General features: G+C 42.9%; 1 protein-coding gene across 4 annotated transcripts in view; it reads left to right on the forward strand.

Annotated features, from left to right (window-relative positions):
- LOC143896823 (uncharacterized) overlaps positions 1 to 18,636 on the forward strand; it is a 116,367-nt gene extending 97,731 nt beyond the window's left edge. For 2 of the 4 annotated variants that reach the window (XM_077404903.1, XM_077404904.1), the window contains 7 exons: positions 5,802 to 5,969; positions 7,963 to 8,147; positions 9,450 to 9,688; positions 10,080 to 10,358; positions 15,647 to 15,986; positions 16,657 to 16,948; positions 17,049 to 18,636. In XM_077404903.1, the coding sequence (XP_077261029.1) occupies positions 5,808 to 5,969; positions 7,963 to 8,147; positions 9,450 to 9,688; positions 10,080 to 10,358; positions 15,647 to 15,986; positions 16,657 to 16,948; positions 17,049 to 17,270 (1,719 nt within the window). In that variant the 5' untranslated portion in view covers positions 5,802 to 5,807 and the 3' untranslated portion in view covers positions 17,271 to 18,636. Of the gene's footprint in view, positions 1 to 3,209; positions 3,612 to 3,716; positions 4,056 to 5,801; positions 5,970 to 7,962; positions 8,148 to 9,449; positions 9,689 to 10,079; positions 10,359 to 15,646; positions 15,987 to 16,656; positions 16,949 to 17,048 lie in introns of those variants that run through there. The other 2 variants (XM_077404906.1, XM_077404905.1) reach the window with 2 other exon arrangements.
- The last annotated feature ends 1,321 nt before the right edge of the window (positions 18,637 to 19,957 follow it).

The following is a 19,957-nucleotide window of genomic DNA, read 5'->3' on the forward strand; positions in this document are numbered from 1 at the left end:
TTTCCATATTAATACGCTTTCTCATTTGCTCATACGATAGGCTCTTATTACATAATGTCACAGTTTAATGACTCTATATATATTTCTTATACTACTTTTTATACTCCACACGGATTCCAATCACGATCCAGTTATTTCTTACGTCCACATGATTCAGTATTAATAATGGCGCTCACGAAACGATTCAGGGTGGCGATGCAGCCTGAAATATTTCCGTGCTTAGGAGCTATTGATACGCAAAGTAGGATGCTCGTACTATGTATATTTATTTAATAACACGCATATCAATTTCGCAGCATAACTCTCGAGACCTATACCATATAACCAAGTAAATCGCATTATTTTTTAATCTCGCCTTTTACGGAGAAATGAAAAGATCATTAATAATTATAAATGCATACTGATTCCAGGCATACTTTCATAATTAAACAATTTGCATAATGCAAATGGATACAAGCATTTAATTAAATACGATAAAATTTAATGTGTTAAGACATTCGCAGCATCGAGCGTACATTTACTTTCGATGATAAAATAATAATTAGCATTACTGTAAGAGTAGTTCTAAAGTAATGCTCTATTGCGACACGACATCAAATTAAAATTACATTACTTAGGCTTCCATGAAGTTGCTACACGGTGCTGCAACCTATTACCGAACCGTCGAAGTTACATAGCGTCATACTTTTTGAGCTGTGACATGGTTTATGTTTACATCAATAAATCTCGATCACAAATATTTACAGTTATGATCCGATAATAATTATATTATTTTTAACGTTATGTATTGTTATCTTTCTGATACAGAAAACAGCCATTTTTATATATTTTTCTTTCTCTTTTTTAAGTAATAACGCTCTATAATGTGAATGTAACTTCTCTTTTTTTTTCGTTATTTATTCAAGGCTTCAATATTCTTAGAATCATTAATTGTTGTCGCGTCTTATTTTATGGACGCAAACTTCGGAAGTAAATGTATAAGTTATTTGAGGACTACCGCGTGTAGGAGAAAGTGAAAATCAGGAACTATCGAGGTACTAACAGGAATAATACAAATTAATCGCATGACCTCGTGCGATCGGCGAAATGTCAGGGCTGCGGCATGTCTTAATGCCCCTTTACAGATCTTTCTTAAGTTAGCTTGAATCGGTGGCGAACTATAGTCGCGTTTCGCGTTTACTGAATTTCGCACGAACGTATATTGTTGATACAAAAATTTATATTCTACAAATTTATATTTGTTCATATGTTTGATATTGTAGCTAGAATCTATTTCTTAAGTATAACGCCGCTAATATTTTACTTAAAAATACTGTTTTTTTAAATGTACGAGAACATGATCTTTTTTTCTTCGTTTTATTATATCTTGCGCGTTTCGTTCCGCTTCCTCGTTTTACCCTCGAAACTACTTTTCTGGATGCTACTTAATCATATACGGTTTTACATTACGTCATATATTTATATCGTGACTTTTTATATCTTCTCCGTATGGCACAGTGATAAAAAAAAGATACTTAATCTCGCCGAAAAAAAATTTTCAAGTCACGACTCCCAAGATTGGCTAACAATACTCGCGTCGTAAGATCCAAAAATTGAGTTCCGCTCTGCACGCAAATGGCAATGGAACGGCATCAACATCGGTATGAGTAATTTTATTGTTTAGCAGCGGTATATTATTTCCGCTGTTCTCAGCATGATCTTTTTAAAAATATACTGCAACAAAAAATTCATCTCGCATTATCCCTCTTTTATTTCAAACAAAGGACATTACGACTTACTTTCGCACAAGCAAATCCGTAAATAAAAATGCATTTTTAAGCGCTTTTTAGGCATATTTTTAACGCTTATTTAATACTATTAAAGAATTTTTTTACATGCTTTATTTTTAAATAGACGTGCTGAAAAAATTGTTAATTTCCAATTTCCGCAAATTCAATATTAATATTGAAACTTTCTAATTACAAGAAAGGCATTACGTTTCACAACTTGCCAGCAGCTGCTTCGCACGAGGTTCGCGCGAGTTCCATTATCGACCGCGTGCACTTTCTCAATATGTGTTTGATTTCAACGTCGCCGCACTTCACTCGCAAGTCCCTTTCTGTTTTCCCGTATCTTCGCCCGCGATTAGGCACCCCAGACACCTTACATATGTTAAGTTATGTAAAACGCGTTTCCACGAGCTTCAGAGCGCGGCAATCGCTACATAAGCCGTTACTTTGATTAGATTGAACTTCCCCCGTGATGCATACGCCGCTATAAAATGGCAGGCTTCCTGTCTCAAGAGAACAAACCCGTTTGACGATAATTTCTTATTTTCTAGAGAGATATCACCGAATAATTTTTTCATGATTTGTCATTCTCTTAAGGATCTCTTAGATTTCAATTATAATGAGCGCTTCGGATAAAATGCTGCCACTTATGCAAATCTCTCGATGACGTTAACAACCATGTATTCCATCTTCGTAAATGCAAAAGAGATCGTACCTAGAAAGTATTCTATAAATATGATCCTTACGAGAGGAGATAGGTATAGAGTTTACGGTATTTATGAATTATGTATGATTTATCGAAAAGGAAATGCCGCGCGCGCGATCAAATGCTGAGGCAATATTTACACCAGGTGATTCGAGGTTGAAAATATTTGCTAAATCGCTGGATGGAACCTTGGATATTACGCGTGACTCATTGATCGAGTCGATTGAAACTGCAAAGCAAATGATTGCACAATAGATATCGTTTAAATCCGATGGAGCAAACCGTCCATCAATCTTCTCAGTTTTCTCGTGATTTCTCTGTATCTGTCGTCATTGCCTCCGATATGAGGCAACTAATCCACTTAAAGTCATCGATCACTAATCGTCGCATTTTGAAATATTTGATTATGTTTGTAATACTTGTAATGTCTATATACGGACGTATTAGGTGCGCAAGGGAGAAGCACTCGCTGTGTTAGACGCCTCATTCGCCTCCCTTCTCTCTCTTTTTGTCTTTCCTTTTTTAGGCATGTTTTGGCCAGAATTTTTGGTAGTAAACGACGTAGTAAAAAGGACCGCGAGAGAAACTGATAAAATTTTATATCTGCAGGCGAAGAAAGGAGATCATAAAAATGAATATTCTCTTTTTCTGTTTTCGTCCGCTAAGTTGGGCGTTGGGCCTGTATCCCGTCACAATCGGTCTTTAGCAAAGGTCCAAAGAGAGGCAGGTAGAATAAAACGCGAGCGAAGGTAGACGCGAACAGGTAGACAACCCGAGAGAGGCGAAGAGAGATATGTCGTCGGAAGAGGCGCGAGAAAGAGGGGAAAGGAGCGACGAGCAGGCCGGGAGGAGAGTGGAAAAGACCCGTTCCTCTCTCTTTCTTCTTCGAAGATAGGCGAGAGGTGCCCGAGACACGAATTCAGGACGGAATCTGTCCGGCAGCGCGCCGGTTAGAAGTCGCTGGCCTCTCTCTTTCTCTTTCCGAGAGCGGAGCACTTTACCGTCCGCGCGGCCGATCCCAAGTCCGATCGTCGAGAAGGTGTGGCGGTCAGATAGAGAGCGGGGGATAGGAGAGGCGAGAGAAAGGGCAAGAGAAGATCGGAAGACGTCAGGGACCTTCGGAACGAGCGTGAAAGGTCGCCATAGGGCCGGGCGTAAGGCCCCCGCGGCCAAATCTCGGGATCGTCGCGCTCCTTCTCTCCCTCGTTCGCTGGTTCCCTTTTTTTCCTTCTCTTTTCTTTTCTTCTCTCCTCTTTCTCGCTCGCACACGCGGTATCCTCCCATTATCCCCCGCGGAATTTAACGTATCGATATGCCCGAAATGTGTTTCGATGCGTCCTCGGCGCGCAACAGGTCGGCGAGCTGAGCCGAGGGGCCTCGAAGAAGGCCGATTTCGCTTCTTCGCGAGCCGCGAAGGGGCCCGCTCTCCTGCGGGTCCCCCCTTGGTTCCGTTCCGTTCCGTTCCCGCCGTTCAGATCGGCGAGCGTCACTCGGCAGAACGGAGCGGCCTTACGGCCCCGTGCCCCGTGGAAAAGTGGTTAGGTTCTCCCGCAGCTGTCAGACGAGGCCGCGAGTTACAGGTGTGCATATCGTGTTATTCGTGCGCCTACGGTTCGTGTGCATGTGACGTAGTGGCGGGACGCGCGTGTTTCGTTGCCGAGGATCCGATAGATTCGCACGCGGATTTCGCGGACTTTTTCCTCGGGATAGCTGCGAAACGCGAGGCGAAGACCTCCGACATATATACAGGCAAGTGGCGATCTACGGTAGCGTGTTAGCGTAGGGTCCCTGGAGTATATCCTTTCTCGCTGCAGGGACTAGGGTTCTCGGTAGGGCTACCAAGTTTGGACTCGATTCTGATGAAATATTTAAACATCCTCAAATCATCTCAATATATTCTTCGATCGTTTGCCTTTGTTCTTTTAATTTAATTTAATTTAATTTAAATCGAGATTTTTTTTTAAATTGAAGTGACGCCAGTGAATTTAAAGTGCACGCACGGACATCATAAATGTGGAAATTAAATGCTTAATTTAAAAAAAAAAAAAAGAAAGTTTGCAAAATTATCAATTTTTTGAGAGTGTTTTCTGAAATAATCTAGCCATTCATGCGGTGATACAATCAAAATATTTGAAATTTCGTGCACGCGTATAGCATCAAGTGGAAAAGAAACGTGCAAAGCATGTTTATGTAGTTACGCACGAATGTTGATTTAAGGATTAAATGGAAAAACGTATTCGCACGAATACGATCTGAGGCTATTTTTAACACAACAAATCTCGATGAACAAAAGGAACTTGCACACCTTGTCATTAAAATAAAACATTTCATGTAAAAAAAAAAAATAACGGAGTCATAGAACATATCTAATGCTGATACTCGTCGAGATCGATTGGAAACGCACATTTTCCTTGACGATCTATCTCGTCTATCTCGTCGATCGCGGCGTATATCGGCACACTTTCATCTTGCAAAATATTTTCGTTATAAACCACCGTCGACGTTATAAGCATCAGTGGGAAATGAACCGCCGCGAGATGGATAACGTGGAAACGGGTTTAAGCGTGAAAGTAATTGAGGAAGTGGATGAACCGACAGGCTCGCTCCATGCCCCTCGCACGACGGCGGCCAGGTAAAAGCCCGGGCTCGTGGAAAATTGACGTTTTTCCTCGATCGCGAGGCGTAGGGTATAATTAAAGAAGAATTATTCGGAAAATAGTGTCCGTTTACGTTCCTCGCGAGCGTAAGATTATCCGCAATTTCCGCAGGTCCGACGAACACTTCCGCGCGTTAGCATGCGCTAATCTTCGCATCATCGAATGGCTATATCCTCGCTATCCATCATACGAGATACATCGTTTCAGTCACATGATGTTACGCCATCTCTATCACGATTCTTAATTCATATTATCGGAACTTTTTAAACGATAATAAGAAGAGATCTCGTAGCAACCGTCAAGGACGACGAACTGTAGCCACGCATTGTGTCAAAGATTCTGTTAATTGTGTTGTCTTCCAAATTAAATTAGCGTCACGCTATTTATTTATTTGAAAAGCGACGCGAGCTAGAGTTTCATGACAAGAAAAAGGGAATATCGCGAGAGAATTTTCGTTTATAAGTTATAATTTTGTTTTCTTAAATTAAATAAATCGACGGCACTCATCCGACGAGTCGATTAAGTATCGAATACGCCCATAGTAACGGACCGTATCCACTATCCAGCGCATTCACCGTATCAATCCGTTTCCTGGATAACGAGTCCCTCCCCGTAGCCAGCCGTAGAGGACGAAATGATGAAATTCCGTTTATATATTTCCGCGAACAGTGAGTGATGGCCCTGCGCCTGAGGGGTAGCAAGGATGTCAAGAAGAGCTTCTATTACGTCTGGTACCTTGGCGCGAGGGAGGCCAAGGGGGTGGACGCGATGCCCGGTGCCATAGCTTATCTGCTGGAGCGGGAACGACTTCAAGAACCTTTCAAGGTCACACTGCAGGTGAGCGGTACCATCCTGAAATCCGGTTTCGGCGGCGCGCGCCGAAAATGTCGCGGAAACGAATCGACCCGACGACGACGATCCACGCGTCCAACCGATTCGGAACTCGTGTCGATACATTGCACCGTCGTTTCCGTTTTCCTTTTTCTTCTTCGTCTTTTTTTTTCTTTTTCCTGCGTGTCAGCACGCGTGACAGTGAAAGTGCAGTTGCCGGAGAGCAAAAAAATAAGCGAAATCACGCACCTTATCCCGCAGCTGCAGAGGTTGGTTCGCTCGACGGGTTTTCGCGTCTGGCCGATTTACGGCGGAACGAACGAACGAAACGCGGTTTGACGGCGCTTTGGTGCATTTTAGGAACGTGAGAATTTTCGGTAAACGCGCGGCCCGGCCGGGGAGAGACGCCATTAACCCCGATGGAACGCGCGTTCGCAATACATGTATACGGAGAAGGAAGAAGTCATCCGTATAGCACGATATAATAATTCCCGTTAAAAGATCCTTGGTCGTCCGTGACTATATTGGTGAAACGACGACGCGTTTTTTTCAACGTCATTTCCTTTCCGACAGTTACAACGTGCGTGCAACGAAATCGTTCCCCGAGGGGCAGCTTTGATTATGTATTTGTAACGTTACGCGTTCGCCGTAAATGTAATAATAAATTCACTGACCCGAATCTTATCATAAACGAGCGCGTTGCTAATACGCCGCTTTGATGGAGAAAAGAGAAATTAAACGTACGCGCGCGGACGCCAAAACTGTTTCGCGACCGTTAAAATAACGTGGACACGTGGCGTGCGCTTCCCGGCGCATATCAAGTGGCGTCTGAAAATGGATACGCTCGCTCGTTTAGAAATCGCCGCCGCGCCGGTATACGTGATGCAATAAATCTCGCTTCGAATCCGCAGTTTTCGAATCTGGACAGCGCGAGACATGATTTAGCCGTGCGTATTAACGGTGTCAAACGAAGCAAACGGGTTCTTTGTAACGAATTTTTACCCTGCGTCGCATTAGGGTTCGCCAGATGCGCCAAGTCCGGGCTGTTAAAAGGAGATTACCGCGCGTGAACGGTTTACGATGGAAACCTGAGCAGTGTTGAGTAACCGATTAGGTTTTATCTCTAACTGTATTCGCACGTTATCGCGAAAGTTCATGTCAAATTATCGTTTGCTTTATACAAAACTAAGAGATAAAACAAATATAACATAAATATTTATATATTCAAATAACATAATATTGAATATTCTTACGATCTTTTTTAATTTCCTGTTTTCGCTGCTGGTTTTTCTAATTTGCTCAATGCCCTTGTTGTTCAGTCGAAATTTACGGCAAAGCACGTACATATCGTGCGTAAAAAAAAAACCGCGTTATGAAACGAGACCACTCCACCTAATCGTTGTGTAAGTTTAATTGTCAGTGTAGCGACGATGCGCGGGGAAAGTCCGTGGTATCCATCTCTCGTGGGTGGTAGATATCCATATAACCGGTCTCGCGAGCGTTTCAGCAATCCGAATCGTCGCGATGATCGACAGCGCGGTAATTAAGTGTTTTCGCGAAGTGGAACACATTGTACGCGGCACACGCCTTCTCGCATATCTCTCACGTGATTCAGTTTAAGTACAAGGACGAACGTTTGCGCGGGACGCGCAGATGAAGAACAAGGCAATCAAGAGAGAGAGAGAGAGAGAGCTAAAATTATGCGATGCGAGAATCTTTGATTATTATGAATTGATTACTAATTTGTGCGGACAATGCTATCGTCGCGCTTTTAAAAATTCAAGCAACAAAATTTCATTCCGAGAGACATGTATTCTTTTTATTTTTAATATATATCTGTCTCATTTTTTAATTATGTATTTAAACGTTATATGGAACGTATCGCAAAGTATCCTCGCGATGTATGGTACAAAGAAAGTCACGGTTTGCGCAAGGAACTCGCGCACGAGCGAACTTCGCAACCAACGGCGTGAACGGCGTGCATTTATATTTTTAATAGGTGAGCAACAAAGGTCTGAAGATTATACAAACTGTTCACCCTGGTGGTTCGACAAGGTCGGCGGTGAAGCACTTGGTGCCAGGTCACGCGGTTCTGGCAGCCGTGCAGCGGGAGGACATCGTGGCCGCGACCCTGCTGCTGCCAAATCCGGCGACCAACAATCCCGTGCACGTGCACGCATACAGGTTACTACGTCAATTTATTATGCAAACTAACAGAAAAATTAATAAACATGATACTGATAATTGATAATTAAATGTATAACTTAAACTAGCTAATCTAAGAGAAGTAATTTTCAATACATTCTAATGTTGATGTACTGTTAAGATTGACAGAGAATAAAACAACTCTCATGTTAACTAGCTCTGCTCTCTTTCCGTAGACGATCAGACATATTCGAATCACTTAATCATTAATCAGACAAGAGAGTGCAGTTTTTTATAAGAGTGTAGAGACCTTTATTAAGAATGCAGACGTAACATGGGAACCTAAGAGATACAGCCACGCTATATTTATCTATCAAGTCCGTGGCAGGAATTCGCGGTTAAACAGAGGCCATTCGGTTCATCGCCTCGATCTCACCCATTACGAGCCACGTTTCGTTCCTTAATTAACGACTTTCGTAATTCTAACGGATCGTTAATGATTTTCATAATCCCGCGGCGTTCGCACGTAGCTCAGCCGGCGTTGTATCGTCGCGGCAAAGCGGCGAGCGGATAAAAGTATTCGGAGCAACCTTGTCATTAAATTGCAAATTATCAGGGCTATTAGTTCAACGATCTGCTTCACAGCGACGGTGATAATTAGCGCGCGTTCGAAGTATAATTATTTGGAACTCGGAGGTGTCGACCGAATTTTATCTCGTATGCACGAGGCTGCGGGGACACAAACGGTTGTTGTAAATGTCGTTCCATGAGAATCGACACCGATTGTTCGATCGAAGTTAACCGCGAAGGCGCGCGATCTCTTTGGTATGCTCAATGAAAGTCCCGTTAAAGAACATTTTGCTGTATATTAGAGAGAAGAGCTCGAACAAGATATTACAGCTATACATATTATATCCCGCGATGTACATATTGTGTACTTCATATACCGGCGACCTAAATGAGAAGAAGTGGTCGATCTTTTTTCTCGCTGGGAACGGCGATTGTACTTATCGCGGGCTTACATCTACACGTAATAAAACGCGCACTTTTCACGCATTTTTCATAAACAGAACAGCTTGATCCCACACTTAATGTACATAAAAGTTTTGTACCGTACTTTGTCCACGTGATCTTGTTTTGCCGCTGCTCGATTGTTTCGAGACACTCGGTATAGCATTTGCGTGCGACGTTACATAAAGGGAGACAGGCAAATTACAATTCTGGAGTATCGCCATAGAGCCAACAGGATGAGATTACATCTGTCTCTCGTTTTACTCCTCCGTCATTTCGATGAAGGTAGAAACCTCGTTTTATCTTTCGCCTTGCTTCTCGCCGTTCCAGATGCGACTCGGTCGAGACCGCCGAATTGTTAGGTGGCCAGCTGAAAGCGCTGGCGTCACACACCGACAATTTGGCCAGGGTCACGGCGAGCGAGGGCAGAATCCGCAGTAATCTAGGAAGCGATGGCCGAAGTACCAGAGAGTCCGAGTCTTCCGAAGGTAGCGGTGAGCTCAGACACGACCCGGCCCAAACCACGACCATTTACGAGTCTTTGGCCGCCGAGTTGCGGGCAAAATTAGGTGAGTATCTTTTCCGAACATTGCATTTTCCTAACATTTGTTCGTCATACAAGATTCCGTTATATCTGTGTCGGGAGCCAAATGAAATATCTCGAATATCTCGAAGAATATTACGCGTATCTTGTATGAGATTATACAGAAAGTCATATTTTTTAAATAAGTAAAAAATAAGTGGAAGTGTAAGATACAATATAAATTATACGAGCGATTTTTGGGGATGCCTGAGAATTTCGTTCGTTTCTCTCATTGCCATTCATATAAAACGCTGCTGTCGCACTCGCAGTTAGCGATATTGGCGCGCGCCCGCGAGCGAACGAACGACGAACGTCCGCGTACGCGTCATGCGTGTCAAGGCGACGTTGGGTATTCGAAGCAGACAATCGTGTTTCAGGCAGAGGCAATTCCGGTGACAATGACGTCGGCCCGATATTACTGCCGCCGCGCGACTACGATACCGTGCACAGGCACCGCGGCAACCTGGCCGGCATCGAGTTCAGGCGTTGCCTGAATCAGACTATCGTGGGTGGTAGCACGGCCATCGACAGGGGTGGCACGAGAAGCGCGGCCAGCAGCGGCATAGGGTCCGATAGCGCGGCAACGCCACCGCCTTATCAGACGCACCATTCCCTCGGCCAGAGACCGTCCAGACCGTCCAGAGATTCCTCTTCCGGTGAGTGACTTTCGTCATAGCGAAGATCTGGGAGATAAGCCAAATGAGAATGAGTTACTCTCACCCTGTTAAATATTAAAGGTACAAATTTAAACCAATACCTTAAGTTAAATAACATTCTGTTATTTTTAACTCATGTGTGTGTCGAAATTTATTATTCTAATACAAAACAGTATTATTTTAACTCCATTGGTTTAGTTAAATTAATATATTGAATAGGAGCAGTAGCGACCTATATAGCAATGGTTAAAAACGACTTAAATTAGTATAATTTGACGTTACGAAACAGTGCGGATGATCCTTATTGAAACTTTCTTTTTTCGAAATTTTCTTACCAGGAATAATGCATTTTTAATTCCAAGAATCTCTAGATAATGCTTGATGTTTTTAGTAACTCTCAGTTTTGTAAATCAATTTTTTATTTTATATATAAATAAATAATTTCTGTATAATCTTGATATCGTAAATCTTAAATTTCAAAGCTTTTTAATTTCATATATTCTTTCCATAATTATTCGGCAATTAAAACTCTCGATTGGCGCAACACGCCAGAACTTTCCGACAAACTAGAGCTTGTAGTGATATTAAGAAACACATGTATGAAATTAGGCGTTAGCAAGTAGGTCGTTGCAACGCGACCGTCTGAGAAGCATTTTCGCGACTCGCGGCCGTTGCGTCAAGTTACGATGCAACATCCCATTTCAGGCAAGAAAGCCTGCGTCTCGAGGAGCGTGTGCGTAAAATTGGCTGCGAGCGTGACAATTGCGATTCTAGCGAGTGTGAAACTCGCCGTGAATATTAGACTCGGCGACGGTTCATAGAAATTCCGCGTCATCGGCCAATACCTCCGAGAGTATCGTTTTGTGTGGGTACGTTACACGGCCGCGAAAATAGGTTTTCAGGACGTAAACACACGGGTTTACCTCGAAGCTGCTATTTCGTCGCAATTTACCTTCTCATTTGGCATACTTAATGGGAAATTTATACCACGTCGACTCCGCCAATTAAATTTATTGCACGCCTTATTATACACGCCGCGATAGCTGGTAACATCTCGAAAGTTGTACAACTTGCTCGATTTATATATTCTAAGACCGATCTGTAAATTGTGTCGTAAAACATCGATGAAAGTCGACACGGAGAGATCGATCTCGCGCGGGAGAAGAAGAAGATTGAAGTTATATAAACGCGCCCGTCCGACCGGGGAGCGTAGAAGAAGAAGAAGAAGAAGAAGAAGAAAGAACTGCATCGTTACATAATTTGCGGCTAATTACAAAATGGAAAGTTTTTAGAATAATCTCGCGGTGCCGTTGACTGGACGCATCATTACGCCGGTTAAGCGGATAAACGCAAGCCGATGCTGGGCGCCGTACGAAAGTGAAAGTCCTCGCTTCTTCTTTTCGCGATCCGTCTCAGGAAATGATCGCGCACCCAATAATCATTCTTCTCGAAGCGAGGAGAATCGCCGAGATCTGCGAAATCGGCTTTATGTGCGGCAATAAACGTAGAGAGCGAAATGATTACTCTTAAAAAAAACTTACTGTCGAAAATTGACGAAATAACGGTGTTTTTGCCGCCATTATTGTCGGAAAACACAAAAGGATAATTCAACCGAATTGAATTTCTTTATCTTCCCGATGTTGTATCTTTGCCTCTCGGAGAGGTAAAACTCTCAAGCGTATATGTATTTCTCGCAATCTACACGCAGTCTTCTGCGCACGAAAGCGGAAATGATTCCACGGTTAAAGATTCATACCCGACTCACGACCGGGGGGGACGACAAAAATTTGGGCACTTTCTACTGGCGGGACAGATTCCCATGCGTGCCAGCTCGATTCGAATCTTATCGGCTCTCGTAGAAAACTGGGCAGTGGCGAACCGAACGGCCTGGTAACCCAGTTTGCCGGTTAGCTACGAAAAATCACTTCTCGTTGTCGTCTTCGAGCACGTCCGCTTTTTCCTTCCTTCTTTTCCGGCTGTTCCGCCACCGAGATTCCGCATCGAATACGGAATCGAGTTCGGCCTGGTTTGCCAAAGTGCACACGCGTGGCCTTCTTATTTAACAATAAAATTATCTACTTTCATTATCTACTTTCGCGGTCAAGCCCGAAAACGCATTTGCGAGACACCTCTATGCGACGAAAATGCGCGAAATCGCATACCCTCATTATAAAAAGTCGATCTAGGCCACAACGAAAATTCATTCATCGAATTCAGGAAAGCTGATGATCATAAACGCGAAAGAGTCACGATTCGCAAACTGGCCTCTTCGCGTTTCTATATGTGTAATACATCTTGTACACTGTTTACGCTTTTCGATCTGCGCGACCGAAATTTTCTGCGGTTACAAATCTGTCAAAGTGGGCGGTGCGATGCGTCCACAGGCTCTCACGATCCGATTAAGAGAAATTTATTTTATTTGCAATATACCCTTTGGGACGGAGGGAAAGAGGGAGAGTATCTTGAGAATGGGAACGCGGCATGATAGAGAGAAGAGTAACGGTGATGTTTAGTATAAATGCTTCTTTATTGGTACTCGAGTCAGAGCGCCGCGCGCGCGCGTATATGAGAGAGTCCACTCGGTCCATTCTACTTGCTTTATCTTTTGCACAAAGCAGCGCGGTAGTCCGATATCGCAGCGGTGCGCATTAAGATGCACGCGACGCGCGTATATCGAAGCATCACGCTCGTCCTCCGGGGCATGCCTTACCTTGCGAGAAACGTGTTTTTAACGGACGACTGACCCATATAACGTCGCTGAATAAATTTCGAGATGAGCAGGACGGAAGGGAGAAAAAAAAGAGACGAATTCGATATCCCCGCGCCGCACCGTGTACCGGGTAGGCGACACGCTCGGCTCCGGCGTCAAGCTCGTACGCGCGAGAGAGAGATTGTATTGAGCACCTGTTACAGTGGAAGGAATACCGTTAGGACGTCGTCGTGTCAGCGGCAGGTACCACGGCGGCACGACGGCGACGGGCGTACATATCTTCGGCTGGCTTCAGGGCTACGTACGGCCTCAAAAAAAAAAAAAAAAAAAAACAGCTGATCGTCGATATTGTGGCGGCCAAGACTTTGCACGAAAGCCCGGGCATCTCCGCGCGGCTTCAATAGACTCGCAAATAGACAAATCCAAGTGTCCCACGTAATTATGTACCGTTAGCAGCGTGGAGATTCCCGCATTATGAAGAGCGATGCCAAAACAACGGCATTGAAATCGCGCGCGCTGCAGGCGCGTGATGATGACTCGACTCGAATTACCTATTAAATTTGATCTTTAAGTTTCCGAGACTCTAAATTAAATTAAAAACTGGCCCATGCGTTCGGGTGATTTTACGGTATATAAGCATTTCTTTTTGAGCGGTCCTGCATGCATTAAGGCGAATCAGTCACCGTGAAATAGCACGAATAGTAAGGTGGAAGGGAGATATTGTTTACTCGTCGTTATTCGACGAGACGCACTGGTGAGTCTCCCCAGGGGGGCAACGGGCAACGCTGAACACGTTCGAACACTCCGAACTAAGTGTCCAATTTCGAAGCTATCGCATGTGCGCGCGTTGAAGCTACATATACCGACCGCCCGCCTGCGTAAACTCATTTGTCGTTTAATGCAAACGACATCTCCCTACTCCCCAATCTGCTATCCGCACCGGATTGTCAGGATTCACTGATGATAATAGATCCGTCTTCAATAATTTCAAAAACCTCGTAAACTTTATCCTACGGCTGTCGCGACGCTAGTATTCGACTGTCATAGAAGTTACATGACTCTGCGCGACTTTTTGCGAAAGAAAGGACGATTTATTTATTTAATATTGAATAAATTTAACTCGAGAATATTGATTTATTCCGAGATGGGATAATCGAGAGACGCAACACGCGGATATGCATCCTCTTTCCGTCACGTTTACGTTTCGCATGATTAGAGAGGACGCGACAGATGCTGGACCGCGATGATCAACACCTGATCGCGATTTTTTTTTCCACTGTCGTCCCACCGTGTGAACGGCGCGCGGCGCCTCATTTGCTCCTACCAGAAATCCTTGCGGTTTAAAGCGACATGACATACTTAACTGCCTTCGCATGTCTTATACAGTCACGATTCGCCTTACGTAGCTGCATTTCGCGCGAAACTATTCTAACTGCTTAGATCCCAGGCCGGAGATTAGACGTCAGCTTATCGCTTCGCGGCGATGCTAATCAATTACGTCTCTCGTCGACGTCTTATTGTGCACGAATTTTTACTATCTCGTTACTCGTTATACACCGTTATGTACACGCGTACCGTTTCGAAAGTCGCCGATATCGTGATAAGTAAAAATTGCACCGTTGATCACAAACGCTTCAGAAACTGATTTATTCGCACGACGATCAATAATATTTCATGTGACTATAAACTATAATTCCAACTGTTCGTTTATCGAGAAAGCCGAAAGCGTGCGTTTATAAAATTCGCAGAGGCGGCACTTGCGATGGATTTCACTCTCTGATTCTTACCTAATACAGTAACGGCGTTCCACCGTTGTCTTTTACTGCGTATCGTTGCGCAAAGGAGTCCTCTTCTCCGAAGAGGCGCGTTTCCACACGCGGATGAGAGAAGGCGGGGGCCGAGAGCGCCGCTCCGTGTCGTCGTTTTTTACGGCAACGGTGAATGACAGTTATGCTGATGATGATGATGATGATGAGACGTTGTCTTGACGACGACGACGACGACGACGAGCAACAGCGCATAAATTCGTGCGTGAGTCGACCTCGTGGGAGGCCGTTGTACATACGTACGGAATAAGGTTCCGCATTCTCGGCCCACAGCCCGAGGCACCTCTCAGCCTCCTCGTGTCTCTCTGAGCCTCATCGGTGTTTCCCCCCGCCCCTTCTGGGTCTCCTTAGCCCGCTACTACTCTTTAAATCTTCCTTGACCTCACTGAGATGCCAGATTCCGCGGGAATTACCATCGGCCGATTTTTCACGGGCCGAAATTGGAAGGACCAGTCGACGGACGCTGTTACTTAAGATTTTAAACCATATCGCTGGTTATTATCTTATAAAAAAGAAGAAGAAGAAGAAGCGAGAAACTATTTTATTTTTAAATAAAAACTTAATACAATATTTGATTCCCCTTTTCATAAATAGGTATGAGATAAAGTCATCCATTTTTATGATTAAGCTTCTTATATTTAGTAAAAACTGCGATGAAACATTGATATGAAGAGTGAGAAATATTTAACGTAAATGGAGTGAAGTAATTATAATTAGAAGTAATTATAATTTATATGTTAATTGTTTTGTAGATGACGATTGGGGTGTGCCAAACGAGGATAATGATTATCTACCAGAAGTGGAGACAGCTGCGAGTCTGACATTACCGCGACTACCGCGAAGCCCCGAAAGGCTACCCAATCAAGTGAACAGAGGAGTTTCGCCGAGCTGTAACAGGAATCGACGAGCGGCGGAATTTAGACAGCGATCGCCGAGTCCTCAATATCAGCCCAGGGTCAATCCCGGTGAGGTGACCAGTCCCAGAGAGAGGTTCCAAGATGCCAAGGAAATGTTTAGGGCGATGGAGAGGGAGGCCATCGCCAGGCCTGTTCTTTCCAGGCAGAGAGACATCGATCATCATCCCGTACACAGGTGTGCTTCAAAAATAATGTTTCTACGGATAAAATAAATAATAAAATTTATACAGCAACAAATAAAAAAAGTATAAAATTTATCAATAGAATAAAAATCAGGAAAGTTTGTCTTTTACCACACGGAAATGGTAAAACTTATTCCGTAATCGCAGATATTTAATACAAATATTTAATACAAATGAATATTCCAGTTGGCGAAACGGGCATATCGATCGCGAGTAAAAGTCGGAATGCAACATCGTCGTCGAGAGTATCAGTCCAGAGATCTTGAACGCGACATCGACCGCTGTCGCGCTTTTCGTTTTGCACATATACGGTCCTGTTCAGCTTTCCACGCTCGAACGGGTTTCGAGTAACAAACATTTTCACCGATCACACGCGTTCTCGCAAGAGAAATTTATGAAGATATCTCGATGCGTTCGGGAATGTTTGTGGAAATTGCAGTTAACGTCGGTATCCTGCGTATCCACATTCTTTAACTTTTCGTAGAAAATCTCTCCTAAACTTTTTTTTTCATAAAAAGAAAACATTTCCGGATAAATTCTCGATTTTAATAAATGTGTAAGGTGATCGTATATCCCAAAGAATCACATTTTTTTGCATTAAAATGTTATTATTATTTATAGTTTAGTTAATTGACCGAATTACAAGGACTTGTTATTCGACAGAGTCCAGTCAGCCAGACAAGTTCACGAAGATCGACCTGGTCGCCAATATCCGGCGAGCATGATGAACTCCATGTCCTCGCACGAGCATGCAATCAGACGAAGTCAGCCGGACAATCTTGATCGTGAAAATGTTGTGTCTTACAAGGGTAGACCACGACCCAGGACTCATCATTACGCGATTGAATGTCCACCCGAGCCGGAAACTTCGAGGCCGCGGCCAAGGAGCTTCTACGAAAATCCGCCGGTCGGCAGAGATTTCAGAGATCAGAGGAATCTCGTAGATCCGAGAGACGTAAGAATCGTTTTCGCGATTTAAAATCGCATTTAGCACTAGGCGTAATCTAAGCATTATTTCAAATTTATGACGACTTTTGTATCTCTTCATTGAACAGATGCGAGAATTTCGGGAACGTGCGCAGCATACGCGGGAGTTGCGCGATAAGTTGCGAACGAGGAGCACGACGTACCAGGAGCTGTCGGAGCACGAAAGATATCCTGGACTCGATCGCGAAAGTGCCAGACCGCCGTTGGAGATGATCCCGACATCCGGTAGATACCGTCACAGCTACGCCGAGCCGCCGAGATTGGGCCTAGCCGCGCTTCATCCCTACTGATGCGTTAGCTCGTTTTTTTAATTGGCGAATTATTTAATGAATTAACCGATATATCGCGCTATCGTTATTATTGATGCATTACGCCTTGACCGTTCAGTGTGTTCATGGCTCTAATGGCCTTCATCCCGCCTCTGCAATAAAGTAAGGAAGGAGAAAGGAGATCGAGGACTGCGATATGGATATTTTTATTTTTCGACTGTGGGATGCTAACAGGGAACAGTTTCGATTAACATTAACATCATTCTTCACAACATTCTGTCGATCACTTAAATTATAAAATGCATGTAAAAATGGTTTATTTAATGTAACTGGTAAAACAAATTGTTTAAATAAAATGCTTATTATGATATTTAAAAAATGAAAGAATTTGGATAGCGTTTTAAGATGAAGTATAGACGTATGACTTTGAAGATTTGCTCATGTATCGTGCCACTGAACAGTCAATGCCGATTAGAGATTGTATATGTATGTAACGAAAGTAAAAGAATATGTATTACACTTTCGATGAATCCAATTGATTTTGCGTATCGTTGTTATTTAGTACGAACGCAGGATTTCGTTGATAGAATGGTTCTCTGATTAAAAGAACGAATTCTAACACGATCCCGTGTACGTACCATATTGTTATGCGTCAGATGCCACACTAACAATATAATAATAATAGTAACAACAAAATAATACCGATAATAACAGTACCAATAATAATTGTAACAACAATCTTTCGTATTATTTATTTCCTCCTTCGACTTCGATCTACTGAAGTAGATCTTCTCGATCGTTGAACGTTAAGCATGATCGAAAATCAATTATATAAATCTGAAAACAAATTTATTTAGAAAACATTTTTACATTTTTATATAATGTTATTCATATAATCAAAATGTGCGAAATATATTTATCAAAAACTGGTTATTACATAAAAGTTTCCTTGTTTAATAATAAGAAGTTGTCGATAAATCAATGTCTTTACCATAAAGACATATCTTCTTATTAAATAAGAGATGTTTACTAAGAATTATAAAAATATAATATTTCGTCTTGTGTATTAAAAAAATAATTAATTGAATAATTCTCTCGTTAAACGTATTATATAATGTAAGTTTCTATCTCGGGTTAAGATAATACATCCTAATTTCTAGTTGCACGGTGGGAATTCTAGAAGATAGCACGTATATAACACGCATCATGAATCTTCGTTTAATTCATTCCGCGATTACATCCCCGCAGTAACATCGGCGGTTACGCAAGGGAGACATTCAGTTGTAATAAAATGAATTCGGAGAATCCTGCGGCGGCACCTACATATACGTATGTACGCGCGAGACGCAGAGGTGAAAATCGGGCACAAGCGTGGCGCAAGCAATGATCTCTCCGATTTCCAGGAAGACGTTGCCTCTGGGCTGTGTTACATTTCATTGAACCTTACGCCCCGAATGCAACAAGCGTTCCACATTTATACAGCAGCGATACGGTAAAGCATGCACGGAAAGAAAAAAATGCAAATATGCAAAGATTTTATAGCTTAGGAATTTGTGGAATGTGCCAATCTTGTTTCAAACATTTAAATGTTATCTGTCCAATAAAACAATTCAGATAAATTCAGCCTCTTAACATAATGGCGGAGATAAATTAGCAGCTTAGTGCCGAAAGCTTATCGTGACAAAAAATAATCGATATTTTACTCGATCGAATTTATTGTACATACCAATCAGTTTAGACATTTAGGGTAATAAATTAATTTCGCGGTTGACATATTATTTCGAGATTTTCGGAATTTTTTTCTTGCAAATAATGAAGAGAAAGTTTCTTCTACCAGCACAGATGAATAATATTCTTCTTCCCGATATATGTATAATGCAATATATACGCACATGTTGTACATATGTTGCATACGCAAAAAAATGCTAACAGCAAAGTAACTAGAAATATTCGCGTATCAACTTTCGCATTAAGAAGAGAAATTGCTTAAACGCAGTACGAAACGGTTTTACAGAAATTGATACATATCGTCGTTTACGGAGAAAAGTACAACAAGCGCCTAAGTGTATTATAATTTCGAGAAAGTCTTTTCGCCCAAGACGTAACAGCATTGACGTAAATCAACATATTTCAATATTCGCGATTTATTCATATCTTTTGTTTTCAATCGCATCCTCTTTCATTCATTGTAATTCAATCAGCGTACTTGGGAACGTGCGCGCGCGGCTCTGCTCCGCAAAAATGCTCCGTGCGAAGTTTCGTAAACCATAATCTCTGGACTCTCGGCTGTAATTTCGCAAAGGTAAAGCCGAGATTACAAGACGCGTGGAACTGTCTCTGCTCTTTCCTGCTGATGAGACCCGCAATCGCGCGGAACATTGCTCCATTCTCGAGCGGAGAGCGTTATACCGGGTGACCGTTATTAAGAACGGTACCGCGCGAATGGTCGTGTCGTTCTCTTATAACGTAATTCGCACGCCGCTTAATGTAATTCAGAAGTTCGATTACCGTTGCGTTGCCACGCGCGCGCACTTTCCGCGTTTAAACTTTCTCAGAGACACGGATGCGTCGTTTTCGCCATCTTTTGAATACAAAAGTGAGAGATAATCCTCCTGTTAGGTCTAAATCTGAACCTGTTGGACGCGCATGCAAATTGATTATTTGTTTTCTACCTTTTTTTTAACGATTTTACGCGACGACAAGAGCGC

The sequence above is a fragment of the Temnothorax americanus genome, unplaced genomic scaffold (assembly GCF_048541705.1).
Source record: "Temnothorax americanus isolate GAGA-0224 unplaced genomic scaffold, ASM4854170v1 Scaffold2, whole genome shotgun sequence".
Classification (NCBI taxonomy): Eukaryota; Metazoa; Arthropoda; class Insecta; order Hymenoptera; family Formicidae; genus Temnothorax; species Temnothorax americanus.